This window comes from Siphateles boraxobius, unplaced genomic scaffold, assembly GCF_051911475.1.
Source record: "Siphateles boraxobius isolate OS27281-9 unplaced genomic scaffold, OSU_SipBor_1 6, whole genome shotgun sequence".
Lineage (NCBI taxonomy): Eukaryota > Metazoa > Chordata > Actinopteri > Cypriniformes > Leuciscidae > Siphateles > Siphateles boraxobius.
This window is the reverse complement of record NW_027509186.1, coordinates 33,406,435-33,428,344: the sequence shown is the minus strand read 5'-3', so window position 1 is coordinate 33,428,344 and position 21,910 is coordinate 33,406,435. Positions and strand designations below refer to the sequence as shown.

Here is a 21,910-nt window from a genome sequence, read left to right as displayed (position 1 = left end):
TCACGTGACCCTGAGCTCCACAATAACAACAGTGGCTCATAATTGTGTAAATCGATAAATGGACATATAGCCGCAATAAGTATGAAATTATTATTTGTATAGAGGATAAATTATAACAATTTCTGTTTGAATTATTATCATGGAGCATTAGTTTATGGACATTTATTTGGACAATGTTATGTCCCCCTTTTATTTTTTTAATTTTTTTATTTATTTATTTATTTTAAGTCTATTCTTTTAGGGCATTGAAATGTAAAGTCGATGTCCATAACTTGTAAAACTCTTGGACGTATTTTAAAGAGTCGTGAGCTTCACATACTTCTGAAAATCCAGCATTTAGTTGATAATGATAAGCATTCATAGTCAAAGTTGTGAACACAATGGCTTTCTTCTTCCATGAGGGGTTTTGGTGTCACAACGGCCATAAAAGAACGCAACACACGTGTCAGATGACATTTTCAAAATTCCGAAGTGTTTCCAATTTTGTGTGCCATATTAAAGTCTCTTTAAGGCAAGAAATTTAACTCGGCGGCCATATTTGAAACGCCTCTCTGGCAGCCGTTTCAGTCACGCAAGTACAGCTCCTATCTCTTTGAATGGGGAAACATCAAATTCTCCAAAGGTGTTCACCAAGCTTATGATTAAATTTCATATTTGAAATCACCAATTAATACACACAACTGTTTAAGGCATTTACTTTCTATACGCTTAAATCATCACAAAATCCCCCGGCATTTTTCAGGCTGGACCAGCCAATGTACATGTGCAACAACCGGAGCTTCGAACAGCAGCTGCAGTGACGCAATGACTTTACTAATTGGTGATTGGCTCTTTTATTTAGAAGGCGGGACTTTTTCCGCCATATTGCACGTTGCACTTGCTCAACTGTAAAAGCTCACCAAGTTCGTCAAGTCTGAAAAGCAGTTATAGGCATTATGAAAAACAAAACACACACACACACACACACACACACACACACACACACACACACACACACACACACACACACACACACACACACACACACACACACACACACACACACACACACACACACACCCACCCACCAATGCAGGTCATCATCACTCTCTCTAGAGTGTTTGAGATATAAATATAAACTCCAAGAACAAACCCTTTTATCAAATGTTGTTATGTAATTGGTCATATTGGTAAACAGTAAAACAGAATAAACAGCCTGGAAGCAATAGAAACAAATTATTAAAATCCATGTATACGCAACAGACGAAAGAGATGTGCACTTAACTATAACAGTAGCTAAAATATCATACATTTCTAAAAAAAAACAAAAAAACATATGGGCATTTTCAGACATTTTAAGTAGTAAACTTTAAGTTAGCTATACTTTTCATTGATAACTGTCTAAATGCTTTTATTGGTTATGATTTGGTCTATTGGGCATATTATCTGTTTTCAAGTTTGTTCATGCTAATAAAAGACATGGTCATGGTGAAGCAAACAGATATGAAGGACATGTCATTATATTGTTTGTTTGCCTGTTTTCTGACACGCACTTATCTTCAAGCTGTTATAGTGGGATACAAAACCAATGCCAAGGTCATGGCTCTCTTGCAGCTGGACGCTGAAGAGTGCAGGATGCACGTCTACATTTTCACTCAACCGTTAAGTTGGAATATAATTTTAATACATCTTATTAATATTTTTTGTTATTTGCATTAGCCTTTAAGCACATTAAACTGCTTGTGAAAGTGTAGCTCTTTTCCCAGTTTGAAATGCAATATATATATATAGTTTAGAGAAAAACATTTCATAAATAAAAATAAGATTAAAAAGGTAAAAATGACATTAACCCTTTCATGCATGAATTATGAAAACCTCAGTCGGGATTTTTTCCCTTTATGTGTTTTTATTGCACTTATCAGAACATGAGGATGTGATTCCATCAAAGATCTGTTGAAGGTACAACTCTGTAGAAAACGCTGATGCTCCCTCCAGTCCAGAGTATATGTTTGTATAAGTTAGTAACATGCATTGTGTAATCATATGACTTTTTGATGTAACGAGTAAAGTATTGCATTACAAGTTAGTAACATGCATTGTGTAATCATGTTACTTTTTGATGTAACGAGTAAAGTATTGCATTACAAGTTAGTAACATGCATTGTGTAATCAGATTACTTTTTTGATCTAACAAGTAAAACAATGCATTACAAGTGACATGCATTGCGTAATCAGATTACTTTTTTGATGTAATGAGTAAATTAACACATTACAAGTAACATGTATTATGTAATCAGATTACTTTTTGATGTAACGAGTAAAGCAATGTATTACAAGTAATATGCATTGTGTAATCAGATTACTTTTTTGATGCAAAGAGTAAAGTAACACATTAAAAGTAACATGCGTTATGCAATCAGTTTACTTTTTTGATATTACGAGTAAAGTAACATTACAAGTAACGTGCATTTTTGACGTAACTGTAAATTACATTCTAATAACACAAATACATTTATTTACTACAAAAAAGTTAATGCAGATTATGTATTTTCAAGAACAACAGTCACAGTAATAGTATGAATTTAAGATAGATATTAAATATAGCTAGTGATGAGTACAATTAATGCTTTCTGTACACCTAAAGACTTTGAAAAGATTTAGAAAAGACTTTATAAAATTATCAGCTCACATCTAAAGACTTGGGTTCACAGTTTTTAGTCGCAGACTAAAGACTTGCGATAATATCAAACATGTTTGATATGAAAGACTAGAGAAAGACTGGCATAAATCGGGTCGCCGACTGCAGATTATCACCTCACATTTAACGATCGAGACGACGGGAGCGCGCCGAGACTCCAGTAAGATTCCTAAAGACTGCCGGTCTTTAGTCTGGGACTGTGAAAATCCTTTGGTGTACACCCGGCATTAGTTGACAGATGATGAATTAGAATTTCCTACCAATCTAAAATCAATACTTGTAAAATTTAACATTGAATTTGTTATGACTCCTTATGCCGGGTGTACACCAAAGGATTTTCACAGTCCCAGACTAAAGACCGGCTTTCGACAACAGAACCGGAAGAGAATACAATGCTGAATAAAGTCATCGTTTTTGTTATTTTTGGAACAAAATGTATTTTCGATGCTTAAAAAAATTCTAACTAACCCCTTGAGGTCACGTGGACTACTTTGAGGATTTCTTTATTGCCTTTCTGGACAAGGACAGTATACCGTACATAGAATACCTATGTATTCAATTGAGGGACAGAAAACTCTCGGACTACATCTAAAATATCTTTAACTGTTTTCCGAAGATGAACGGAGGTCTTACGGGCTTGGAACGACATGAGAGTGAGTCATTAATGACATAATTTTCATTTTTGGGTGAACTAACCCTTTAAACAAATCTTTGCAAAAACAGTCCCAAACAGTTGAAGGCATGCAAACTGCTGTTGACTATGTTAGTTCAACTCTTCAAGAAAAAAGGAGTGAGGAAAAGTTTGCAGAAGTGTTTGAGAAGGCAGTGTCAATGGTAGACTCCATGGGAATTGAACCTATTCAACTCCCTCATCAAAGAAATCCCCACAAAAGATTCACTGGCGGGGCTAGTCAGCATAAGCCAAAAACATCAGAGGAATACTATAGAATAGAATTTTTCAAGGTGTTGGACAGTTTGGGCACTCAGTTCAAGGAACGGTTTAACCAACCAGACTTACAGAAACTGAAACAGATCGAGAATGTTCTCCTCACTGGGCAGATGGATGATGTGATTGTACAGTATCCAGAAATAATATTTTGAAGGGATATTTAGGGATATTCTGAAGGTTCAGCTACCAATGTTTCTTTCAAAGTATACAATCACATCAAGTGATGAAGCTGCATGCATTCTGAAAGCAATGCCAAGTGAGGTGAGAGGCTTATTTGATGAGGTTGAGAAGCTTGTTAGTTTGTTGTTGGTCGTCCCTGTGGCCTCAGCTGAAGCTGAACGAAGCTTCAGTGCACTGACGAGACTGAAAACTTGGTTACGATCTACCATGTCTCAGCAGCGCCTTAATAATGTGACTGTATGTCATGTACATCAAGAGGCCCTTGACACAGTGGACCTTAACGATGTAGGCCAACAGTTTGTGTCTGTAAATGACAGACGTAGGCATCTGTTTGGAAAGTTTAGATAAAAGGAAGGAATCAAGAAAATGCAGTAAATTGTGGAAAGTAGCCATAATGCAGTTATAATTTTGGGTGCCAAATAGTAGAATAAAGATGTTTTTTTGCTTTGTTTTTTGGTTTATTATTATGCTTCAAAAGTTCTCAAAGTCTACCTCTTGCAACAGTGTTTTTTGTAAGTATAAATAGGCTACTGACGTACATAGTAAATTATGTTTGTTTGTTAAACCGTATGGTTGTTCAGCATTTCACATTCCCAGGTATTAACGTGAGTGTGAGTATTTGTTAGAGGTAAAAAAGTGTTTATAATAGAAAAAGGTTATTATATTTATTTATTTAGATTTGTTTTGCTCCACAAGTTCTGAAAGTACTTCCTTGTGACAGTATTTTTTGTTAGTGTAAATACTAATGTGCATATTAATTTATGTTAAATAAAATGTTTGGTTGTTCAGCATTACACAAGGTGGGGGGGGGGGGTGGGGGGGGGGGTGGGGGGGGGGGGGTGTCCCCACCAAAGCTGAGACCAAACCTACGCCCATGAGGACTCCTGGGATAGTAGGAATGCATGGATATTCCAGCATCTTCCGACTGGCCGTTGGCAATCTTGGTTTGGAGAAAAAAACATTTCACATACAATGGTTTGCCAATAGGTGGCAGTCTGATGCACTCGTTTCCACATGTGCAACTGTGCAATCACATGCATAAGAAAGAAATGGCTTTCTGAAAAGCTGTCAACTGTAGTCCAATTGTATGAAAGAGTTAAAACAATCAAATAAATGAGTAAAATAAAATTTGTTAAAACAAAATTAAATAAATAATACATCTTACAGTACAGTATTAGTACATTACAAAAAATACACGATAATGCAACTTAATAGAAACTAAATATTTTCCAAATCATGTATTTCAATAATATTATGTCATTCAGTATAAACGGTCTTTATACAAGTAACTATTTAAATTTTAGGATGGGGGTCCCTCGCACAAGGATGACCATATTTGGGGTCATTGGCATCTAATATCCACAAGAGGACAGTATTAATTAACAACACCAAGAAGGTCTATGATAGACAAACATGCAGTATGCATTATGCTTTTAGCTGAATTCCACTGTGAGCTACTCACTAAAAAAAAAAAGACCACTTTATGTTATTTTTTATGCACATAGATATCATACAACTTAATGACACCTAAAGAAATCAGACTGTACAGCAGGACTCATCTTGCACGGCATGCCTCTGTTCTGAATATGAACTTCTTGCTGATGGAGAATGTCTCTCTCTCTCTCTCTCTCTCTCTCTCTCTCTCTCTCTCTCTCTCTCTCTCTCTCTCTCTCTCTCTCTCTCTCTCTCTCTCTCTGTGTTTTTTTCCTGTCAAGTTGTACAGTTTAATACTACATAAAAACAAGTTTTAAACCTCATCTGAAATTCTTGTTATATGTTAACGGATAAGAATAGATGTTCAGAAGAGGATGAATAATTATAATGGCATTAAAATGATTAACAGAAATGTTATGTGGGTGCATGTCTTGAGCTCAGAGACAGTAATCAGAGGGTTTGAGCCCCAAGGAACCAAATCGCTACTGTTCCTTTCATTTCACTGCCGGTTGCTAATGCTTGTCATTTGATTTTTCATTAGATGGGTTCATAGCTCAGATGCAGTGCATGGGCAGGTCTGCCATGGGGATTTTGTCCCATGGAGCATTTGGGTAGCGCTGCTGCAAGTTCACCCCAAGGAGTTACATTGTTTGTGAGATTATGGTCTGGTGCACCACATTAGCTTTGTGTTTACAAGTGAACACATTATGTTGTGCAGAACTTTAACAATTAGAAGCTACAGCAAGAAGCAACAAAGAGGACAGTAAAGAGCCATATTTTTATAAATATTTTATCCTATGTGCATGACTCAATGTATGACACAATGTGTTTTACTCTCTCATGTTTTTAAACAGCAGTTAAATTGAATCTCAGATTCATGGATCTGTGAGTTTAAACTGGCCCCTCTATCTGAGACAATAAGTCATTGCACAGATGAAGACATGGCGACCTTGAAAACTAAGCAATTTATTAAGCAATGTCCAGCGATGCCTCTGTTGGCATGAATATGCTGCACAAGGGCTTTCCTTGTGTCAATAGACTATGTTCCTTCCACAGACTGTTAAAACCCAGTTTTGAAAATATTGCAAAACATTGCAGAAAAAAATGGGGTGTCAGTTGCATCTAAAAGATTACAAACAGAGAGCATAAATGCCACAAGTGGCATAAGATTTGAGTGTAATTCTCTGAAATGACCAGCAGAAGGCATCCAGTACTTGTACATCTTCGAACATTAAATATTACAACAGCGTTGAATTGAACACTCAGCGGATCCAAACAAACGGTAACAGCGTTTTCACTCAACCTTATTTCTGTGAAATGTTTATCTTAAAAAAAATCTTAAACAAATGACACTTGGTTTGATATTCTGTTATCTAACTTAATAACATTACTATTTAAGTGTGACTTAAGTCTTCAAATACGTGTTTGTAGCCACAAGAGTGCAAAAGATTCAAACTCGATGTGTGAAAAGTTTCCTCGGTAGACAATGCAGCCAATCGCTGCGAGGCAAGTGACGTCACGGAGATGAAAGGGAATTCTGCATCAAACACTCGCAGGCAGCAGAGAAGACTGAAGAAGAGAGAGATCAGATCACACACTCGCTGTTGCTGGCCGCTTTACGTCCGGCTCGGGATCATGCAGATAGCCTGTGCTTTTTGCAGGTATTCGGATTATGGAGGGGTGTGAGTGAGTAAACAGGCTCGATTAAAAGCGCTTCTGGTCCAGGACGTGTTTGAAGCTTTGATGTAGGCTACATGCTGATGGGAGATTAGATTGCAAGCATCATCAGACAGCAGTGTTTGATCTGAACTTTAACTCCAGTGCTGGTCTCGGGACGGGACGGGACGGGTTCACGGGCTCAGAGCTCAGACTGCATCCTGAACAGCTTTCCGTAGGAGACCGGGATCTCACGAGCGACGCGTTATCGGTAAGAAAGACATTTGCCGAGCTGCTTTGACCGCATATGAATCCAAAAATCAATATCTTCAGAAAACTAATTACAGAACACACACACATAGTGCCTATCTATATAAGGGGCATATGTTTAATTCATTCAGTATAGCCTACAACCTTGTTCTATGCCAGGACAAAAAGTAACAGAAAAAAGTTATCCATATTTTATATACGTTATAATGTTTTGAAGACATGTAACACAACGCAATGTATAAATCCATAGATCTTCATATATGGATTTACCCATGGAATTGCCTATATAATCTATAATATCCTATATTATAAACCTAACCAGCATATAAATGAATCATTATTGGCCAATATTAGTGTTTTTTAAAGGGGGTTAAGTCTTTTTTCTGATTCAACCATTAACAATAAACAGTTATGAATCAATATATGTAACTACACACACACACACATTGAGTTTTCATGTTTTATGGGGACTTTCCATAGACATAATGATTTTTATACAGTGTATATTCTATTCCCTATACCTCTAATCCCACCCATCACTGAAAACTTTCTGCATTTTTATAAGTTGAAAAGCATCTCTTAGTATGATTTATAAGTATCTGTGAGTTGTTAATTATTTTAATTCAATACACAAGCAATAAGAGTGGGACTTTTATTCTTGTCTGATTTTAACACACATTGTTCTAGACTGGAGATTTATATAAAAAAAGGTTATGGGTTTAAAATAATCATTGTTTTCTTAGCGTTCACACAGTTTTGAGAGATAATGGCAAATAGCGTCCTCCATTAATCATTCATCAAAGGATTTCTGCTTTCACAGTGTATGTGGGAAAGACCTTTCAGAATGCCTCGGGCACCGATCCTCTCCGCGTTCACTCTTCACAGGATACTCGTCCTTCCACTGTGTGTTATGGTACGTTTGGTTCATATTAATGCCTTTTGCTTACTATTAAACTTTAAGAAGTAACAAATGAATACTTGACTTGTTTTTTACCCCGAGATGTGCTCTCAGTAAAAAAAAAAATTGCTGCTTTAACTTTTTAAGTACAATCAACTTGGTTGTTTAACTCATTTCAACTTAAATTACATTGAACTGACTGAAAAAAAGTTCATTCATTTTGATGAGTTAAAGCAATGTAAAAACATATGTTTTCATAACTTATTGATCATATTTTTTACAGTATACTGTTCAAAATTTTCGGGTTGGTAAGATTTTTTTGTTTTTTCAGGATTTTTTGATGAATAAAAAGTTCAAAAGAACAGCATTTTTTGGAATAGAAATCTTTTGTAACATTATGTCTTTACTATCACTTTTGATCAATTTAATCCATCATTACTGAATAAAGTATTACTTTCTTAAAATAAAAATAAAAAAACTAAACTAAAAACTCACTAACCCCAAACTTTTGAACGTCAGTGTATTTGTTTGTTCTTGAGAACACAAGTGTAATCGTCATTATTATTATATTTATCTCCACATTTTGGTGCACTCCACTTTGGTAAACGTCAAATAAAATGATGTAATATTAACCGTGCTGGTCTCATGTCCCTCACAGCTTGCAGTTATGGCAGAGGAGAGAAGAGATTGCAGGGAACAGGAATACAAGGATAAGTTTGGGAGCTGTATTCCCTGTCGGCAGTGCGATGCTGGACAAGAGCTATCTAAGGTTTGCCAGTTCTGCAGTAAATTATTATTTTTTTCTTTCCGCCTAATTTGCAACATTGGCGCACATATAAAACTTGTATTTTTAATTTCCTGAAAAGATTACATCTTAAATCAAGAAATAATATCCGAAGCACTCTGTTCCTTTGAATTGGTTCCCATTGAGCTTTATTCTGGAATTCTTTCCTTTCAGTTGACCTACCACAGTCAGATTAATGTGCAAATATATTTAGCTTCTACTTCAAACCCCGTTTCATCCATGCATGCGATCAAATCTGTGATGGAGAGACACGTTCCCATCAGTTTCACAGAGTTCATGAAAGACTTCCAGAACAAACAGGCCTAAAGCAAAGAGTTCACCAATAGAGAGAGGATGCCAATGTTTTGAATAGCTTGTCCTGACCAATTATTTATTGCTTCCTCCTTTTTATGAAGAGAATGGGTAAACCGCTGTTCTACTTTGCAGAGCGCTGGCCACGCTTTAATCAGTTACACCCACACTTCTTATCCTCTCCTGCTCACAATCTTCTGTGTTTTTTTTTTCTTCAAGCCTTTTAATGTCATTGCCACCTCTGAGAATTTCAAGGCCTTGTAAACATGGCGTGAAGAAATTAAGTGGTTTTGTACAATCCAACTAATCTCAACGGTGGTCTGGGATATTTCCGAAGTGTGGAAATCATTACACAGTTTATGCTCGGGGAAATGCAGGTACATCAGGCTGTAGGATGCATACAAATGTAGTGCAGAAGCTTTTTTAACCACATGACTTTCATGTTGGTACACATGAACACACACTTATTGGTTGTACGCCTCAGTGCCTCAGATGTTTTCGGCCAATTAATGCTTTGGGGCCTGAGGAGGTAGTGAATGATTGCCTGCTTTTTCCATTCAAACACTTGTGGTTTACCATATTCTTTGGAGCAAGGACCATATCATGCGGAAAAAAACAGTATTTCAATGATAAAATGTTTTATTTGATCCCAGATTAATATGCAGATACTATAGTATGAGTAGGTTTATTTCCCAAAAAGTATAAACACTTTATCTCTGTGGCCCTATCAAAACATTACTTTGTTTGTTTGAGCATCCTGACCTGCCCGACAACAGCAAAAGTGGCTCAACCAATGGCGTAGCTTTCCATTTGTTGTGACCAATGGTAGATGGGATGTGTGTTTGGGCAATATGTTTTCTTTTTTAAACGTCATTTTTTTTCTATAGAAATTACACTTAAACTTAGAATAGCTGTTTTAACATAACCAACAACTTAACATTTTTGTTGTTTTAATGTGTAACACTTCAGAAGCTCTTCCAGACGGTTTGTTTTTGCAAGAGTAGAACAGTTCACATGACGCCCTTTTACTGTTTTTCAAAGATCCATGACTAGTCAAACAGCAAGTAAAATCCCCACCTACACAGTCTTTCACCTGAAAAGGCCGATAACAGCTTTGTTGATAGGCATTTTGTAATTGTTAAAGGGATAGTTCACCCAAAAATGAAAGTTCTGTCATCATTTGCTCACCCTCAGGTTGTTCAGAAACTGTATGATGTCTTCTGTGAAATATAATAGAAGAATTTTAGATGCAGTTAAATCCAGTGTGCTGTAAACCATACGACTGGATCATCGTCCGCCAAAATCAAGCTATGTATATTCCATGCCCCATGCCAATAAATGCCGGTTGAAATAATCCACTCAGCGAGTTGTCATGACATTTCTTTCTTTTGGTTTTTGGGTAAAATGTCACTAAGACATCTTCTTGACAGGTTTTGTAAGATTCACCCTTGCTTCACCCTTCAAGCTTGCCTTTTGGGTTAAGTGAGAAGTTCAAGATTTGCTTTGATAGGAAGTATTTATGAGCTAGAGAGTTCAGGGTAATTTAGTTGAATGGAGTGTTTTTAGGTTTTTTGAATAAGATGACTTCAAAACACTTGTGGTGTCTGAACATGCATTCATCCAGCTTTCTCCTCTATCACATCCATCCTGCTGTTTTGCTTGGCATTCTCACTCAAATCTGATCTGGAGATTGTGGAAAAAAGGTACTTGCAGGTACTGGTTTGGTGAGTTCTTTTAGGCAAGAATGTTCCTGGATGATTCTGGACTGTGAAAACAGGCTTTTGTAATAGAGAATAGAGTTGGCTGCTTTGCTGCACTATTGACTCCTCATTTTATAGTAATAATCTGACATATCTGTCATTGAGGTTCCCCAACATGTAAAAAATCATGACTGCTCAATGATCACTGTAACATGTCTTTATGACCATTTGACTTTAATAACAGGAAATGAAGGGGGAAACAGGATTAGGAAATGTTGTGAGCCAGATTGAATGATTGAACTCCAGTTGCCCTTTTGAGCACCACAGTGATAACTGCTAAGTCACAGCTCTGAGACATATTACAATGATTTCTTAAGATTCATGTGATACTGAAGACTGGAGTAATGGCAGCTTTGACATGACAGGAATAAATTACATTTTAAAATGTATTAAAACAGTAAACAATTATTTTATATTGTAATAAAATTTCACACCATAACTGTTTTGACTGTGATTTTGATCAAATATATACAGCCTTGGTGATCATAAGAGACATATTAAAAAAAAAAAATTAATTATTCTAAACTTTTGACCAGTAGTGTGGACAAATTCTGATGCCTGAATCCACATAGGCTTTTTAAGAAATGAAACACAAAGATTAAGAAATGCTGTGAGCAAGATTCTAACTCATATATAAGCACCACAGCTTAGGGTAATAACAATTTATACATGTAGACACATTCTGAGCCATATCTTTGAGCCTGAATCCTTTTTTGTGTTCATGGTGTCCAGCTAAGATTCAGAAATGTTGCTAGTACGATTTGAACTCCTGTTGCACATATGAGCACCCAGCCCATAGTAATAGCTACCTAGCCACAGCTCTGACATGCAGACACAGTCCGAGCCTTATCTTGGAGTCTGAATCCTTATTTGTATCCATCTGGCATCCAGTTAGAATTAGGAAATGTTGCTAGTAAGATTCAAACAGTAGCTCAAACAGTAGAGTGTTGGCGCTTGCACCGCAAAGGTCATGGGTTCAATTCCCAGGGAAAGCAAGGACTGATAAGAATGTAAATGTGTACCTTGAAATGCAATGTAAGTTGCTTTAGATAAAAGCATCTGCCAAATGCATTAATGTAAATGTTGCCTAAATGAAGACCTCAGCTCAAAGTGATATCTGCTATGCCATATTCGGGAGCCTCATTGGCTATTATATGATGTTCATCTTTCTGTTTGAGCTTCTAAATGCTGGAGGATTCCAGGAGCAAACTCCAACAGAAAAACCACAGGGGGTTCCAGAGCTCCTTAGATTTCTCGTTCCCCCTTTGCTCTGCTGTTGATTATCTCTCCAGAAATGGAATCATGTCTTCAAACGGAGTGACCATACCTCTTTTATTCACCGCTCCCCCAATCCTTCATGCCCTGCTGGAGAGAAAGGTCTTATATGGGCTGCGGGTAGGCAACAACAGCTGTCATTCTGTTCAGGCACAGACTTTAGAGGGCCTGTGTTGAGAGAGCCAAATCAGTCTTCTCCAACATTGGCTGAAACCGGGGCCAGGCTTTGTGGAGAGCTCTTGTCATTGGCCCTCTCAGTAATCCATGTGTGCTGGAGCTGGGAAACTGGATCGTGGTGTAGAAAGAAGTCCCCTGTTTGAAGCCGGTCTCCACGTTAATGATATATGAGCCTCTTCTCTAATCCAGCTCAGTGTGCTGGAATAACAGCGACCTGACTAGGGAAGGGGCAGCAAAAAAACAACAACAATAGTGCAGGGTGATATCAAACCACAAAGGTCCTCTCACTTTTCTCTGCATTACGCTCCTCTGCTGGAATGGGACTGGTAGGAAAGTGATTTTTAGAGGAGGTGTGGTTGTAAAGTAGTTTTGCTGATTTAAAAAGTCTTAAAAGGTTAGTTCACCCAAAAATGGAAATTATCCCATTATTTACTCACCCTCAAGCCATCCCAGGGGTTTATGACTTTCTTTCAGATGAACACAATTCTCAAGCAAACCAAATCGATGCGTTTTTGTAAGAAAATATCCATATTGATAACTTTATAACCTATAATCATTGCCTTCTGGTAACTTTTTTGTTAGATGGATGAGATTTTTTAGGCTTTAAAATCTAGGGTACCACTGACTCCTATTATAAAGCCGGGAAGAGCCAGGATATTTTTAAAATATCTCTGATGTGTTGGGGTGAAAGAAGAAAGTCAGGTTACGCTTTATTTCGATAGTCACTTTAGACATTCTACTAACTATAAGTAACTTTTAAACTACATGTCAACTAACTGTCATTAGAGTATTAGTAGGCTGTAGTAGACTGTGAGTAGACTGTTAGGTTATGGTTAGGTGTTAGGGTTCGGGTTAGGAGAACAAGTTGACTTGTAGTAGCTAGTTACTTACAGTCAGTAGAACATCTGTTGGGAGACCAACAAAATAAAGTGTTAGCAAATATTAAGCAGACAGTTTATTTAGTTGACATGTAGCTGCAAAGTTACTTATAGTTAGTAGAATGTCTAAAGTGGACTATCGAAATAAAGTGTTACCAAAGTCATATACAGCTTGTATGGCTTGAGTGAACTCAACTTTGGGTGAACTAACACTTTAAAGGTGTACTCATTCACCTTTTTGTTAATTAAACGTTGTACACATGAAGAAGAAAATAGCACTTTTGAGAAATATGTTGCACACACACATGAAATGAATATTCCAGTCAGCATCTACACCAAAGCAATAGTTCAACACAAAGTAAGTGTTCTGTTATATTTATTCTTTGCAAACCCAAAAAGAGACGTTTTGGAAAATTTACATCGAACCAAATTGTGAAATATAAGATCATAAAGTGGTCAAGAAGACTTGTGTGCACTATACTCCAAGTCTTCTGATGCCTTAGAATTGCTATGTATGAGAAACAAACTCTAATTTAAGTCATTCTCCAAAAATCTAGATATGCTGCTTTGGTTCTTGCACTTCTCATAATGAATCACAATGCTTCAAGTTTGAATATGCAAAAAGGTGAGTTGATGATGACAAAATTTTAGTTTTTGGGTGATCTATTGTTCATGTAGCTGACACGTATGAACAAAGGACACAAGATTTTTAGCCAGAACTACTTAAAGCGCAAAGCAAAACTGTGTGTTTTAAATTAGTGTCATAATGCTGGTGGGTTCCATTGATAAATTGCTTGATTGATGATTTCTGTTGGGTTGGATGGCTGCATAAGACATCATTTGAATTCCATGCAGCTCTGCTTCAATTATGGTTTGAGAAATCTGGCTCTGTGAAAGCTGAATATATCCCTGCAAGATTCCCAAGAATTATATCAATGTGGAAAGGATTAAAAACAAACAAGCATATTCCAGATTGATTACTGTCAGTAGAGGTTTGAAAAGACTGTGGCATTGTTTATTGAAGTGGGTGGACCTGGAGGGGCAAAAGGCTCTTCTGAGTAATGCTAATTAAGCGGCGCTTAAGATTTCAGTTTAGATCCTGGAGCCTGGAAAAAAAAGTTTGCTTACATTTCACTTCTTAATGTCAAACTTAATGTGGCAAAATGTCAAAGTCCAACATGTTGTACAGAAACATGCCCAACAAACATTGTTCGTCACCGTTCAAAGAAAAACCGTTCCCAACCCATTAGAAAATCTTCCCAACTTAATTTTCTCTCTTTTGTGTGCAAGATTCTGGTGTTTAGTTACTAGTTGCTAAGCTAAAGGCAACTGTATTTTTTTCCATTGTTATATTGCTCATTCAATCGGCTAAAATGGCAAGCTTGCTCATTTTGTTCATGTAGACACTTTCTCTGTGGTCTCTTTGTTATGTTTTCTTAGGCCGGCATGAGTACAGTAAAATCAGCCTTATATTATTACGCAAACTGCACAGTTTTAGATCTTTTATTGAAATAAAATAGGCCTGTATTTAGGGAACAATGCAAAGGGTGTTGTCTCGTATAATTCAAGAGCGCTGAGTATTCTCCATGACCACACAACTTGACATTGAGACCTCTCCTCAAGTTTCCTTTGAGATTTGGATTTGCCTAAAACAGATCGCTTATCTGGGTGAATCTCATCAAACCTGTCAAGAACATGTCTGGGTTATATTTCACTCCAAAATCAAAAGAAAATAATTTGCAATTATAATGTGCTTAAAGAACATAAAGCATGACCCCAAACTTTTGAATGGTAATATACATTATATATATAACAACATATATATATATATATATATATATATATATATATACAAATTATAAAAAAAAATTAATATTAAATTGAAAAAAAAAAATTATATATTTTTTATTTAAAAAGAATATTGTGTGCATTCCTAATTCTGTGGTTAGAAACACTTTAATGTGCATGTGATTGCATTATTAAAAATCGTTAAAAATGCTTTGTAAATCTTTTATTTTAAAGGGCTTTCTTTTTCTGCGTTCCACATACCAATACCTCTCAATATCAATATTTCTCAGACACACTTTAGCCGAAGACAGGCCTGACAAAACCTCTGCAATAAACTCCCAATAAACCAACAATGGGCGTCCCCGTGGGCCTTTCTGATTCAAATGAGGAGCCCTTCAGGGGCCCGGAGCAGAAGGCTGTCCATTGATCCCGTGAGAGTCAGGGAGATTATTGCCTGTGTAAGATAGACTCTCTCAAAAGAAGCTTGGCCTTTGTTCAGCTGGGAGATCACACACACACACACACACACACACACACACACACACACACACACACACACACACACACACACACACACACACACACACACACACACACACACACACACACACACACACACACACACACACACACACAAACACACTCACTGTGAACATTATGTCATCTCGGCTTCTTGTTAGTCCACATTGGCGCTTTTCTTTAGCACGGCTCTCCCTCGCCCTTCCCTTCCTCGGCAGTGAGATATCTTCTGTTAATCCTCACAGGAATGTGGCTTTGGCTATGGGGAGGATGCCCAGTGTGTGCCCTGCAGAGCCAGTCGCTTCAAAGAAGACCGCAGCCTGCAGAAATGCAAGCCCTGTCTGGACTGTTCTCTACTCAACCGCTTCCAGAAGGGGAACTGCTCCACCACGAACAACGCCGTCTGCGGAGACTGCCTGCCCGGGTGAGTCAGCCATGAGCACAATTATATACAATAAATAATGATGGGCGTTTTCCTACACCAACTCCATCTATAATACACTCTTATAAATGTGACCCTGGATGACAAAACCAGTCTTATGGGTCATTTTTTTGAAATTGAGATTTATACATCACATGAAAGCTGTATTTGGAAAGGACAATATTTGGCCGAGATACAGCTATTTGTAAATATGGAATCTGAGGGTGCAAAAAAATCGAAACATTGAGAAAATCGCCTTTAAAGTTGTCCATTTATGTTCGCGATTGTGCTGCATTCACTCACAAATATAAATGTTTTATATATTTACATAGGAAATTTACAAAATATCTTCATGGAACATGATCTTTACTTAATATCCTAATGATTTTTGGCATAAAATAAAAATTGATAATTTTGACCCATATTCCCACAAATATACCCGTGCTACTTAAGACTGGTTTTGTGATCCAGGGTCACAAATAAAGGTTCCAAAAGAGGGGTTTTCGCAGTGATGCCGTAGAAGAAGAATATTTTGTTCCCCAAGTAAAACATAAATACTTTTCCTTAGTTCGAAAAATCGAAGAAAAAAAAAACGATTAAAAACTAAAACCTTAAACGGTTAGTTCACTCAAAAATAAAAATTCTGTCATTAATGTCATTAAAACCGTAAGACTTTCGAACACACAAGAATGAACCTCATTGGTTCTTACACATCAAGCGAACATGCTTGAACTTCTGTTTACCATATCTGATGTGTGAGTTGATGAATGTTTATATGTGAATAAAAGCCTAAATTCAATCTGTTAGTTCACCATATAAAGCGATTGAGTCTTTTTGAAGCTTCAAAGTGGTAGTCGTGTAGCTGTCAATGGAGGGACAGAAAGGTTCTTCATGAAACCATAAATACAATCGTGTTCCGGAATTAAAACTTTTTCTCCATAGGGTAATTCATTTTTTAACGATAACTTATAAACATTTAAAGACAGACTTGGTATAAGCTTTTGTTGAATCCATCTGTTTGCATTTTTTCCATTTATTCAAAAAAATTGTGTATAGCAGCAGAATCCATTGTTAAAAACTACATTACCCATGATGCTGTACGCAAAATTGTATCAAAAGATTTCTGCAAGGCTCTTCACTCCCATGAAGCACCGCAAATGATGTAATAAAGTCAGTCTCCCTACTCTCTCAAAATACTTAAAGATTTGGTATATGCGTATTTAATTTTTTTTTTAAATGTATTGTTCCTAAAAATATAATCAACTTTGAATGAATAGTTTTATATTTCTCCATCGTTTTTAATCCATTATGTCATTTGCAGTGCTTTATGGGATTGTAGTTCTTTTCCTCACTAAAGCCGTAAAGTGCAGTCTTGTACCTTTGTTTTTTTGTCAAATTTTCAAATACTTTTTTTGCCTCAAATAGCTACAAGTTTGTAATGTTGTCATTCATCTTGTAGCGGATTGATTTGGTTCACGGCTTATACCGCTTTAGCAAATACTTTTTTAAAAATCCCTATGGGAAAAATAAATGGAACAAATACTTCCGGAACCAACACTGCTGAAAAAGTGGGCTGTCACTAATACACTCTATGAAGAACCTTTATTTTTGAGAGCATACAGTCATGAAACCCAAACTGTATTTACGTGCAGCTGTAACTCAGCTTTTTAAACTCGACTGACATGAGTTACACACACTTTAGCCCTCCAGCCCCAAGTGAAGCTCAGTTTAAAGTCCAGGTCAGGGAAATCAACTCCAGGCCTTCGGTTGGGCCCAGACATGCCCTAGAAGCTGAAACATGTCAGGTTTATGAAGAGCTGCGTTTCACTATCGCTGCAAGAGTTACTAGTTTCCCCACAGCAGCATCCTGCTCTCACCAGATACGTTTTTAATAACTTTTGATTACCCATAATTAAGTGCTTTGGCACAGTAAGACATGCTGAAGGCAACTCTTCACATTACCTTCATCCACGTCGTTTTAGAAAAATGTATTCTTAGGACTGTTACTAATGGTTGAATATTTCTCACATTGTAATGGATAGATTTCCTTTAAAGTTGATTAATTAATTAGGGCTGTCAAGTAATTATTAATCCAATTTTCTAATAAGGGATTTTTCAGAGACATTAAATTAAAAAACAGCTAGACAAATGCATGTGTACATAATCCAACAACTAAAACACATCTCAGACAAGAGTGTGTGAACTGTGTAAGCTAAACAACCTGTAAGATTGTAAATTGGATTGCTTTAAATTGTATTTGACTTCTAAAGCCAGATTTTGTCTATCCACTTGTTTAATAATCTGCAACAATAATGAATGGGATGTCTTTGAATTATATGCAGTTGGTGGCTTTTCTCGGCAAATATTGATATAGATTCCGGTTCAGTAAGATTTTTGTTTTATGTTTTTGAAAGAAATCTCTTATGATCAAAAAGGCTGCATTTATTTAATAAAAAATACAGTAAAAGTAATATTTTAAAATATTATTACAATTTAAAATAACTGTTTGTAAACACTAATAAATTAATGTATTCATGTGATCAAAGCTGAATTTTCAGCATCTTTACTCCAGTCTTTAGTGTCACATGATCCTTCAGAAATCATTCTAATATGCTGATTGGCTGCTCAAGAAACATTTATTATTATTATCATCAATGTTGAAAACAGTTGTGCTGCTTCATATTTTTGTGGAAATCATGAAACATTTTTTTTAAGATTCTTTGATCAAAAGAACCACAGTTATTTGAAATTGAGATCTTTTTGTAACATTATAAATGTCTTTACTGGCATTTTTTTTTAATCAACATAATGTATCTTTGCTAAATAAAAGTTAACTGACAAAATGACCCGGAACGAGTTGATTTACAACTCCAAAATTATTAATACAATATAATAATATAATAAAAATAATAAATAAAATGCATTATTTTTTATTTTATTTAAATTAATATGCATTTTATTCTTACAGATTTTACAGAAAGACGAAGTTAAGTGGATTTCAGGATATGGAGTGCATCCCATGTGGAGACCCCCCGCCACCATATGAACCGCACTGTAAGCACATTTATTAATTAATGTTAAATACAAAAGTTTTTGAAGGTATTTCAGTCCTTGAGGAAAATGCCCAGTGCATTCATTTACTCAGGAAAAAAAACCAAATCAGGATCAGATCACAGTTTGATTTAAATGTCAATGATAATGTCTTCAAAGGGTTTCTTCATGCAAAAATGAAAATTATGTCATCAATTATTCTCAATTACATTTTTTCACATCAAATTAAACAAAATGAAAATGAGATTAAGTTTAAGTTTACAGGTTTTAAGTTTAAGTTTACAATTAAGTTGACATATTTTGAGTTATATTATTTCAACTAACATTTTTTATGGTTATAGTTTTAGTTAACTATAATAATCCTGCTCTCTTGTCATTCTAAACCATGGAACATAAAATAAAATATTTTACAGAATGTCCTATAGCCACTCTTTTCCATACCATTAAAGTGACCATTGAGCCTCATAAAAGGACAAAAACGCTCCACAAATGTTCCACATGACTTATGCTCTATATTCCACATCCCATAGCATCACATAGTTTAAAAAAATGCAAATGAGAGCTAATGTGAAGGGCAAGATTATCAGTGAATCAAATCCACTTAGAATGAAATCAAAAACAATCAAAAACATAATCCGGGTGAGTACGTGATGACAGATTTTTTTAGGGTAATCCTTTAAAAGGGTCCATCATACAAACAGTTGCATTAATAATAATCTGTGAGATGACGATCCACTCAGTCTTGGTGATTCATACAGCAATATTTTACAATCAAATAAATGCCTTTTTTTAAAGTCAGAACATAGGCGTAGGTAATAAACACAACTCTCTGTGTAACTGCTGGAAACTGCATGGCTCTCTTCTGCAAATACACAAATGGGTATGTTAAACAAGCAGCGCTTCACAAAGCAGTGTATTGTTCTCCTGCAGTCTGTGGCTTTAATTGGGCTCATTTTACCCACCGGTGAGGGCCATTGTACGGAAGCTTGTGTCTTTGGCAGTTACACAGGGAGAGAACTTATACCTTATAAAAAGAAGTGGGACTTCCAGAGGTTTAAGATGTTTGCAGCTGCTTTTTTTTCAGGAATGTTTTTCCATAATAGAAAAGTATGAAAGAAATTCCTTGTGGTTTTTTCTCCATACAGAAAATCATTTCTCGGTTAAAATAAATAAATAAAATAAAATAAAATGAAAAAGGTATCATACTAAAAATAAAAAAGATTTATTGGTTATTGATAATTGTTTTTAATAACCGTCATAACTTATAAAGTAAAATAAAATAATAGAATAGAATAGAAATAATAATTTTGGCTTTATACAGTGAATAATGACTTCTCGTTTATAACAATTTCTTTTAAAAACTGCATTAAATTATAAAAAATAAATACACATTTTAAAAATAAACAAAGAGCTTTGGCTTCATAGAGAAAATAAAAAGATTTTTTGGTTATTGAGAATTGTTTCAATAACTATCATAAATTATAAAATAAAATAAAATTTTCTTTAAAAAAATAATTTAAAATGAAACAATGAGCATTGGCATTCAAAAAAAAAAAAAAAAAAGATTTCTTGGCTTCATAGAGAAATTAAAAATATTTTTTGTTTATCGAGAATTGTTTTTATTGTTTTAAAACTATCAAAAATGTAATAAAAAAATTTTCCCCAGCATTTTACAAAGCAGCAAGTGTCTGAATGCCATATAGTTGACATGTAATTGTAGGTTTTTATGTGTTGGAAAAAAAATTGTGAAAAATCTGCAGATATCAAAAATGCTCCTTTTGGACTTGGGAAGAAGGTATTTAGTTACTGTATACTCTCCTTTGTTTATGATGCGCTAAGATCAGAAACTTCTTTGCACTTCTGTAGCTTTACTTCAGGACCATAACTGAACCTGATGCAGGAACTCAAAGCTGCTCTGACCCATTGTGCGTGCAAACGGGTGAAAGACTCCAGAGCGTTCCTGTCCTCTGGCATTATCTGACAGAGGGTGGTGAAAACTCAAAGGCCCGATGGTTTTAATAGCCCCCACGTCGGCCCGGGGCAAACACGCAGCTGCACGAGGAAGTCTGTCTTTAGAGAGGACCATAAATCCAGAAACACTCTGGTCTCCTTGGCCCATCCTGAGAGCGAACGGAAGAAAACAGAGCATTTTATGGGTTCCTCTAGCTTCTTTAATGTGTTTCATCTGCTGCTGTCTTTTCTTGTCATGGGATAGCTCTAAATATTTGGCTAAGCCCCTCACAGCTGTCCCATCTAAGCATCTGAACTGATGTGAAGCCAATTTACGAAGGGGTCACATGAGAGCCGGGCGGCTGCTGGGCCGGTAATGGGTGAGAGTAATATAAGCTGGCATTTTTGCTTTTGCGAAACACCTCTGATTTAACTCTTACTAGGATTCAATCACAAAGCTACTCAATTTGGAGTCTCTGAAGCAGCCCGGCATGAAAAGCGACCATTTTTTTGTACTGAACATATTGAAGAAAGCTTGAACCGCAAGAGTGTGATAGAAAACGAGTGGTTTGGTATTTTGACCTGAAGGGGATTTCTTCACATTGGCTCAGATCATAATTAACCATAGATCATAATTAGCGATGGCTTTCATCTTGGAGTGTCATGCATACCTGTCAACACTCCCGTTTTTCCCGGGTTTCTCCCGTTTTTTTAGCCTTATCTCCCGGACCCCCCCCGGTTTGTTATTTTTCCTGGGAAACTCCCGTAATTTGCATGGCCCAAACTCCTTTATGAATAATCGGACCAATATGTTTGTCTAATGTTTGATGCATTATATTCACACAATCCACAGACCATTTAAAATTTCAACCTGTTTGTCACCTCAACCTGGCAATAACCCAGTTATAGGTCAAGTGTAACCCGAAACCGA

General features: G+C 36.2%; 1 protein-coding gene across 1 annotated transcript in view; it reads left to right on the top strand.

Annotated features, from left to right (window-relative positions):
* The first annotated feature begins 6,480 nt into the window (after positions 1-6,480).
* Positions 6,481-21,910, top strand: part of tnfrsf19 (tumor necrosis factor receptor superfamily, member 19) — a 32,238-nt gene continuing 16,808 nt past the window's right edge. Inside the window, exons 1-5 of the mRNA XM_077207069.1 lie at positions 6,481-7,167; positions 7,987-8,079; positions 8,723-8,833; positions 15,803-15,981; positions 18,947-19,032. Coding sequence (XP_077063184.1) covers positions 7,990-8,079; positions 8,723-8,833; positions 15,803-15,981; positions 18,947-19,032 — 466 coding nt within the window. The 5' untranslated portion in view covers positions 6,481-7,167; positions 7,987-7,989. The remainder of the gene's footprint in view (positions 7,168-7,986; positions 8,080-8,722; positions 8,834-15,802; positions 15,982-18,946; positions 19,033-21,910) is intronic.